Consider the following 9,977-nt stretch of genomic DNA (forward strand, 5'->3'; position numbering starts at 1 on the left):
GAGAGCACAGCTCAAAGCCTGACTCTAGGAAGAACACTCAGCAACCCATCCGTTCAGAAAGGACAGTGTCCTCCAAGGAGGGAACTAAAACCACAACCAAAAATTGTCTAAGACTGCAGAAGAAATTCAACAAGTGATAGCTGGAAGACTTTTCCCTCTATTTTATCAGATTATTAGGCTCATTTTTAAAGGGTCTTTTTACTTCAGAGAAGCCAGATTTTATTCCCTCGTATGTGAAACAGCCGTGAAAGCACATAGACTTTTTTACCTTTGCAAAATGAAAGTTCAGAAGGGACATAATCTCTCTCAGGTTTAGTGGTTTTGTTTCTCTGTTTCCAAAGGTAAAAGGGACACTTTTGCACCAAGAGAAATACTGAAAATGACTGTGAGCAATTTCAGCTGAGAAGTTTTCTTAGAAAGGGTTAAGCATCAAAGTGTGAGGTTCTACAACAGCCTTTCTAAACTAGGAGGAGGAAAGAGCCCAGCTAATTCTAGTTCAAAGAAATGTCAAAAGTGTCTTAGGAACAACATGTGAGGGGGGAAATAATGTAATCTGTGTTCACTGAAATCAAAGACAACTTCCATTTGAAACATGAAGTGTAAAAAAGATCCCATTCTCCTATTCTAGTAAAATGCAGGTAGTGTCTGCTCCTTCACAGGTGGATGAAATCGGATATAAAAAGATGTCCACAGCAAAATTAAACCACCAAGATGACTCCTACCTGGTATTTACTTTTCCAAACAGATGCACTTGTTTTATTTGTGAGAACTTAGAACTTCCAGAGCTAAAAGTCAGAAACCTCATAACATCAAACATGCAACAACTGCAGCTGCCCAATGGCCTCTACTTGTCATAAACAGAATGTGGCTGCAGGACACTAAAGCAGCTGGTCATGAACAAGTGTCCCAGTTTCAGCAAATCTGGAGCCTAAACCTAAAGATGATGGCTCAAAACACACAGTTAACCTCTGCACATAAAGACCATTACATAAACTCATTCTTCTTCACAGAGAATCTGACTTTGGGTACCAGTCACCTTAAAATTCCATCCAGACATTCACTAGAACTCTATTTTAAAAGTTCCATCATGCACATGCCTTAACTGTGAGAAAACAATTATGAGAAGCTGTGAGCCTAAGTATCCTAAATCTCTCTCTCTCACACATAGAAAACACAGCTTTCTTCCCCTATCTATTATAAAATCAAAACAGAACATTTGATGACTGTAAAGAACAAGCAAGTTTCTCTACAGAACCAGGAAGGGCTTCCCAGTTCCTAAGGGGCTACTTCACAGAGATGCTGCTCGAGCATTGAAGAATACAAGAAGCTTTACCACAACTCTGACAGTCACCGAAATCTCTGGTACAACCAAAGGTACAGAAAGAAACAAACTCTGTTTAAACAATGCTAATCAAACATAGGTCTTGAATTTGTCCTTTGAGTAAGACAAGATCATGACACTTGTCTGAAAAAGCATCATTTTTCACATTTATTAACATAGTAGTTTTCTTCTGGATAGGTCTTAACTCCTATTTCAAATAAAGTGAAAGCACATGACAGCCCAAGGAAGGAGTACCAAACTTAGGATGTATTTTCTATTGTATCGTTAATTTCCTGTGGTACCACGGGTTAGTTTTCTCTCTATAATAATATTTCAACTTACAAAATTAGAGCAATGTTCATTTGGAAAAAAAAATAATTGTAAGCCCTATCAACTTTTATTTCTATACTTATTTTTATGCTACGTGACTTTATTACGGCTCATGAACAGTGCACACTAAGAACATAAATAGGATGCACAGACAAAACGTCAAGAGAAAACCTAAGTTACAAATAGGATCATGTCTGCTGTATTGCTTGGGCTGGACATCTTAATAACAAAGTGCTCTCAGTCCCACAGGATTTTCCTACTCTTATGTCCTGGGCTCAGCAGGGCTTAAACCACGGCACTTTACTTCAGTGTTTTGCACCTATTTTTGAGCAAAACAGCAGTGAGGCACACATGAACACATTCTCTGCACAGCTCCAAACCAGCTACTTGCCTTTAAAGCATCAGGCAGAAAGTAATCTCTGCCTCAGCCTCCCCTCCCTGCCTCCCAGTTATTATGTTAGAGAAAGGTTTCAAAAATCAGTTTCGAGCCGCCTGTTTAACAGTTATCTGAGACTTGATCCAAGCTGACTGCAGGCAGACTGCCACCCACTGAGCCATCATCTGCAGAGAGCAGCGTTTCCCTAGAGCTCTTCTATTCAAACACTTGCAAGACCCACACCAGACTTAGCTTTAAGGCTCAAAGAACAGCGAGTCTATTTCTTTTGACTGTCCCTAAGCATGAGTGTCTACATCCTGAAAAAAGCAAGACATCTGCAGAATACTTACATCATCGACTTTAGGCTCTGTTACTGGTACCCATTTGTAAATCCTTAGGGATGTGTCGCCAACTGTCACCCACTTCTTCTCCCTATAAAATTACAATGCAGGAGAAGTTAATCTTCGGCTTCAGAAGAAAGTGATCTACTACTGTAAGTTGTCAAGGATTTAAACAGGCTATTAAGGAGGATGATCTCTATTACATCGTCTTTAGGGCTGCATTGTGCAAATTGTTCTTTGCATTTCACAAACTTGTTAGAGCACTGCTAACCTCCAGATTTCTCAGGGCTGTTACTTGACTAGGTAACTGCAGTAGCAGTAATAAGAGCTGGATTAAAGATACAGTTAAGAAGAACAGCTGCTGAAAATGCACATTTAATGCCTACAATTTTCACTGAAGTTTCTAGAGAGCAGAAGAGGTTTTAGATAGACCAGTGTGTTTTGATTGTCATGAAACTGTTCAATGATATTAGAAATCTAAATGCATTTTGACCATCTGAGGTTTATTTTTGGGTAGAAATCTGCTGCTAGCAATTTAACATTCACTCAACACTCCTGTCAGACAGCTCTGAAATTCCAGCCTTGGAACCAATAGCCTTATTGGTAGCAATATGTGCCAGGATGCAGAATTCAGACTCTGGAGAGCCCAGCTCTCTTGGAAAGGCTGAGGCTATCAGAGAGAGAAAAAGCATAACCCATGGCACTCTCTTGCAAACCCCTGCCAGCCAGCCATGAAGCCATGACATTGACAGATTGTGGAGGAAATCTGGCTGGAGGGTGTCACTACGTTAGGGGGGGCACACAGTCACAGCGTGCAGAGATGGAAAGGATGCTGAACACTCAGCGAAGGGATGAATTCCTTCAGCTCTTTACATCAGAGTATAAAAAGAAGGCCCACAATGCCAGAGAAATTTCATCAAGTTTCTGTGATCAGTTTTCAGGTCACAGATTACCACTGCTGGCTCCTGGGTTTCTAATAGAGCTCTGCAAATGGATCGATTAAAAGTTAACGACTAAGACCAATTCCATTAAATATTCAGGAACATCTGAAATTAATTTGGCATGAGATCTCAAGTGTTGTTTTTTTTAAAAACACATTCAAGGAATAGATTTGGGATCCAGTTATAGATTTAAAAAAGAAAAAAAAAATGTTCTTTGCAGGATGGGAGAAGCTGGATGTGACTCCAAATATATATATATGTGATAGCTCCAGTTTTAGAAAGGGCTTCCAGAATAAATAGTAGCCACATTGTACAAATGCCATAAACATCCTCCTCACTATTTGTTTTAGCTACTAAAGCCAATCTTGTTTTCCCTTTAGAGGAGACACTTTCCTGTTTAAAAAAAAATAAATGTTATATATAACAATTTGATAAGTTTTGGATCTGTCCACAAGGATATTTTAATTAAAGTACAAAACTAATTCAGGTTCATTTCTTTCCCACTGCTCTTCCTGGAGCAGAGCTTTTCCTCAGTGTGTTTAGATCCATCCATTTGGATACACTAGCTGGCTGAAGCATGACGAAACCCAATTTTACACTAATTTGGAGCTCTCCTGCTAGATGTGATAAAAATGACAGTGGAGATGAGGGCATGTCAATAATGGGAGCATACTTAATTGTGAAGAGATGATCATGATATATTTATATGTATTTTTAAGGATACAAGACAAACTAAACTTACTTCTACTTAGGAAAACCTCTGAAATTATGGAAATAAAACCAGCTGGGGTTTTGTTCTGGTTGTGGGGAGAGGTGAATAAATGCTTTTTAAAAAATATCAAGATTTTAGTCTTTTCCTACAGCAAATATTACTCAGAGATGCTGCACTGGAAAACCAAAAGTTCAAGATACCTGTTAGCATCTCAAAGCAGCCTCACACAGCATCTTCACTGGACAGACTGTAGAACACAGGAGGAAACCTATATTAGTAACTTTTTCCTTCTAGTATTAAAGTTAGCCCTGACATTTTAATTCTTTTGAGCTTCTTAAGTACCACTTTATGTTTTGATAACCCTCAGCTATAGGGACTTTTTTACTGAATTCAATACACAGTAATTCAGACAACATTGGGAATAAGGATATCTTGTGATGGAAGCACACCAACATTCAAGTCCTTCAAACACTTATGGCTAAAAAGAAAACCCAGCATCACACTGCTATTATTCAGATATTTTACATGTGTCAGCATTTACAGCATCGAAGGTTTAAGACCATAAAAGTATTAATAAGGAAAAAGAAGACAACCTCCCCTAAAACTTAATCAAATCATTGGCAGCACAAACACAAATTTGTTAACAAAGATGTATAATGACTTTCAGACATTTAAGTTCAACAGGGTAAAATAACTTCAGGATTTAAGATGTTTATTGCATATAAAGCTTTGAGTATTATCTGTAATACTTACTGCCTTTCCATTTCAAAACAAAAAACCCAAACCCCCAAAACCACTTCTACTCTGAACACTCACTTTGATCTTACATGCAAAGACACCACCCCAACCTGCTGATCAGGGGCTTTCCTTTTCATTTAGCCAGAACTGACACTTTACTGCTGCTGCCCATAACAGTAAGTTTGCTACATGCTGCACAAACTATAAGATATTCTCACTGCCCAAATGCTGGAGTGGGAATGAGGAATTAATCAAGTCTTGTGAAACCTTGAGCAGTTTCTCCACCTGGTTTCCTGTCTGTAAAATGGATCTGCTGTTGAAGCCACTCATCCCAAGCCCCTGACCAGAATTCCATCTTTGTAACTCCATAACATCTTTGTTAAGTGATCACTAGGCAATACTTTTTATTGCACTGTCCCCTGTTATACTATATAGGTTAATCTTTATATTGACCAGGACGTTGGAAAAGGTGGCTAATGGAACCCCATCAGCCTGAGAGTTCACATAACAATGTGGCAATTATCAACTTTACTTGGCCACATCTAACTGACAAACTCCATAGCTTTAAAAAACCCCACATTTTTTTCTGGTTTCAAACCTCTCATGTTCCTCCATGAATTACTCAGGAGTAACAACACTGGAAAATGGCAACGCTTAAAATACATACAATAGTACTTTTTTCTTTTAGTCTTCCACACTGCAAAGGCTCTTAAATGTTTTAGTTATAGCAAATTCAGAAACTGGTCAATGCAACAAACCCTTACATTTATCTGAAATTGTGTTAAAGCATTTTTAAATTCTGAACCATATCTGCACAGCATTTAAAGGACAGCCAAGGATACATAGGGTAAGCGTTAGTACCAACACTTCTTCAGTGCTTACGCCTGAGGCATACTAATATCCTAGAACTTACATAATTATATTCCCAATCCCCCATTCTAAATAGCCCAAGACACTTAAATATATTTATGTTTTGTTTATTAACACTAAAGCTCTGAAGATTAACATCAAATTCCATGTATAAAAGTAATATACCGGTGAGCAAACACAACAGTGTATATTACACTTATACATAAAGTGTCAAGGCAGCTCCTGCAGCAGCAATGAGTGCTAGAAACATTCGATGGCACAGACACAGAAAGCCTTTACTGCCAACATATTACCATCCAAGAAAAGGCTTTCACACCTGTTTGGCCTTTTACCATGACTATCCTTTATCACAGTGATTTGGATTTACACAAGGATTTGCTCCCACATACCCCATCTTCTGTTGATGATCACGAAGTGACGTCATAATGCTGAATTTATCACATCACACTCACTTGCATTGCAACAGAGTTTGGTGAAAATCACAGAATTATGACCTCCCTGTGGGATCAAGCAAAGGAGAAAGGGGAATGGAAAAGAAAATGCCATTATTAGACACAAAAAGTGCTGTCAGATGCACAAAAAAAAAGATTTTTCTTTGAAATGTAGGCTTGCTCTTCACAGCACACCTATTGCCAGGTACATGTTTGTCTGGTGACTAATACACATGGTGTTTCTTGACCGTAAAGCAAATACAATAAAATACCATGTAGCACGAATGAACAAAGACTAACGGTTAAGGAACCTTCTCTCTGAGTTTAAATATGGTGCCTTATGAGAACCCCTTTAACTTACACAGGCCGGTGAGTTTTTAAGCAAGTTCTGATAGGTTCCACACTGCAACAAGCACCTTTTCTTACAGTAGAGAGAAACATGGCTTATGCATGACAAAAACCCTAACACACACCCAACTTCCACTGAAGTCAGAGAGCACATCCTGGCTCAAAGAGAAATAATGAGCCAAAAAAAGGGTATTGTAATTCAAGGATGATAACAGCGTTTTTGGGCCACTACAGCATTTCAGTTCCTGCACATACGCTGCGTATTTTTACTTCAGCTTCCACTGCTTGAACTACAATCTTAGCAGGAAACCAAACACAGCCAATGTAGCCAGACTGCACCCGGGGGGCAATCTGGAAGTAGCAAGCAGTCTTTTCCCAAAGACATCATGTTAGAAGTTCCACGTCGTAACTACTTCCCAGAGTGAAAAGCCTATTTTAAGAATGAAGCATGAGCAGCAAAACCTGCAGAAGCTCAACCTCGGAGCATTACATACCACACACAAGTATTTTAGCAAGTCTGAATGGAGACAGTGAACAGAAAAGCTACAGCAGCATTGTCTAGAAATCCTCCTCTAACTAGCCACAGCCAGTGATCCCAACCCATGCTACTGGGTAACACTGCCCGTGGTGACTTTGCTCCTTAACTGCCACACAACAGGCTTTGTTTTAAGCTACATCCCAAGTCATGTCCGGCTCTTCAGCTGACTCCCTGCCACAATAAATACTTAACACTTTCTTTAAGTACTTTCACCAGTTGTCCAGGTTCACCTCTGCTTCACAAGGTGCTATCACTATCCCTAGATCAGGTCAGAAGAAGGTCAAAGGATTTCGGCATAGATACTGCAAGTCAAAGACAAGGCCACACAATGAGATGTCCTCATTCCTGGTGTGTTCTCTAAACCAGGGTACCTATCCCTGTCAGCCAAACCTCACCTTCATCCTTACATATTTGCACCATTGTCTAAAAGCTCAGCAGCGCCAGGTACCCACACAAATTATTCCACTGCCTCCCAAGGCATCCTATCACTTATGCTGCCTCCTGCCCATGTCTTTTAGTAAATATCTGCATTTGCTTTCCTTTAATAACTCAGACCTTTATAAAACAAGAGTGTTTCCAGTATTTTTCTAATGCTGGCTGAGGGCACAATAGTTTCTGCCTCTCTCAAGAGCTCATTTGGAATCTACTCATACCCGTCAATCTTTAAAGACAAAACCCAATCCCGTACCTTTCACAATTCAATGAGATAAATTTATCTCAAAAAATATTTAAAAAAAAAGACTGAAAGAAAAATTCTAAGTACTGTTAAAAAAAACCCAAGAACTACCCTCTTAGCCATGGCCCTTCATCATTTCTGCCACACAAATACAACAAAACCAAAGCGAGACACGTGCTACATGTTTTCTAAACTAGATGCTCATTCACGAGACTGGTTTAAACAAAGAGATATGGTTACATTAATCTCCAGATAAAAACCTTAACAACTTCATTGTTTACTACTAAGTTCCAGTAATACCAGAAGTGCTGGGAGTTCCACAAACACACACAGAGATAGGGCACCTGCATCAAAGGGCTCACTGTCTAAGCATGAACGCTAATTTTCTAAAGAACAAAGCCTGCCCTGATGGAAACTGCTTTCCAATAGGCACGTTCACGGACGTGGCAGCAGAGGCGTTCAGTAATACTGCACAGCAAAGCTGCTGAACACCTTCACAGATCAATAAAGCTTTGGGCAGCACATACCGGATCCACTGTCTGCTCAGAAGAGTTGACAGCACAACCTGCCTCTCCCCTCATCCTCATCACACAGCGCTCCAAGCATGCCAGTCTCAACAACTCTGTTCTATGAGATGTTGGATACAAGGTATTTTAATCTTCAGCGGCTGCATTTCCACAGAAGAGCTGTGGATGGCAACAAATTGCTCCTATTATGCAAATGCAACAGCACACTTGGAAATTGCCTATGTGGCTCTTCTGAAGATGCAGGAATTGCCAGTGTGTAAAGTTCAATTGAACAAGCCAAGTCTTCCCGAAACATTCAAACCACAAAACACAGAATCTCTCTTGCTAATTCCCTGATGTACTTGACTCTGTGTGGGGAGAAATCATAAGATTCACCTTCAAATTAGGATTCCTTTAAGAAAACAGTTTATGTTAACACTTGCGAGATGCACAGACAAAAAGCCATATGAATACTTCTGACAACAATCAAAAGAAACATTGCAGGACTCTATAGGAACCCTTGAAAGCAAGTTGTTTCTGGAGGGTAAAAATGTACAAAACTATTTATACCACCAGATTTCTGTTTTACAGAGGAAGCCATAGCAACTGACACGATGGCAGAGAGCACTTGCCAAGAGAGAAAGAAATAAATTAGACACTTTGTTGAATGGCCAAGCTTCTACTCCTCTCTGAAACCCACAAACTAGGATTCAAAGGAAGCACGCTGCACTCGTGAATGAAATACCTACAGACAAAACAGTCCCACACATCCAACAACGCTTGTGTTTGAACAAAAGTCCTGTCACATCGCTACACATTGTTCTGACCCTTCAAAGCTGCTGCCAGTCAGCAAACAGCACTTCAAAACACCACCTGAGTAGAAGAGAGTTCCTGAAACCAACCGAACCACGGTGCTCGGGCTGCTCCGCTCCCCACACAATGGCTTGATTCTCTGAAATCCCCATCTCGTGCCCTGCGTTACTGGACACACGTCCCGAGTCTTTGTCCAGCTCGAACCAACGGGCCCATTCATGCGCCCAAGGCCGTTTAAACCACAAAAAACCCATTTCTCCCCAATAACAAACACGTTTCACTCTTGTTTTACTGAAAGCAAAGCGTTACTGGTGAACTGCAATAAAAGCATCCCCTTATTTTACCAGGGCCAAAAAAAGCCGAGTTATGGAGATTAGTATTAACCCAAGGGATTTCCCCGTGGATTTCAAATGTTTAAAGAAAGTATTTCAAGATACATGCACAAAGGCTACGGAACAGTCAGTCAACTTGCTGGAAGAAAGAGATTCGCTCTCGAGTCACACTGGCACTGCTCTTTATCCCATCCAAACCCCCTGGATCGACTGTGGGGAACACCGCAGGGACTGTTACACTGTATTGTTTAAACACCTCATTTCGATCTTAATAACAAAAGCAGGTTAAAAATAAAAGACAAAAGCGGGAAAATGCCAAAACACGTTTAAGGCCTAACAAAAGGGAACTGCTTCGCATGGGGTACAACCTTTAATTATATCATTTAAAACAAATTCCAGCGGCAATTACACGCTCGCTCGGGATTTACAACCACCGGAGCGTTTTGTGGGAGACGATCCCGCTCGGGTTTGCTGCGCTTACGTGCAAAGCTCGGGAACTTGAAAGGTGAAATAAATAAATAAATAGGGAATTATGCAAAATAAACTCTCGGGAGCTTCACAGGGGTATTTTTAACGTGGGTTTGGGGGGGTTTAATACTTCTTTGAGCACTATTTCCACACAGACCCAGCGGCGAAGCTCCCCCAGGCCCCGCTCCTCGGGGCCCTTTGTAGGGGACGGCGGCGGGAGGAGCCCGGCCCGGTCC

General features: G+C 40.5%; 1 protein-coding gene across 1 annotated transcript in view; it reads right to left on the minus strand.

The window, feature by feature from the left end:
• Window positions 1-6,053, minus strand: part of BCL7A (B-cell CLL/lymphoma 7A) — a 13,228-nt gene extending 7,175 nt beyond the window's left edge. The window contains exons 1-2 of the mRNA XM_010021358.1: window positions 6,019-6,053; window positions 2,378-2,459 (exon numbers count right to left, since the gene is read on the minus strand). Coding sequence (XP_010019660.1) covers window positions 2,378-2,459; window positions 6,019-6,053 — 117 coding nt within the window. The remainder of the gene's footprint in view (window positions 1-2,377; window positions 2,460-6,018) is intronic.
• Window positions 6,054-9,977: the final 3,924 nt, after the last annotated feature.

The sequence above is a fragment of the Nestor notabilis genome, unplaced genomic scaffold (assembly GCF_000696875.1).
Source record: "Nestor notabilis isolate BGI_N333 unplaced genomic scaffold, ASM69687v1 scaffold9999, whole genome shotgun sequence".
Taxonomy (NCBI): domain Eukaryota; kingdom Metazoa; phylum Chordata; class Aves; order Psittaciformes; family Psittacidae; genus Nestor; species Nestor notabilis.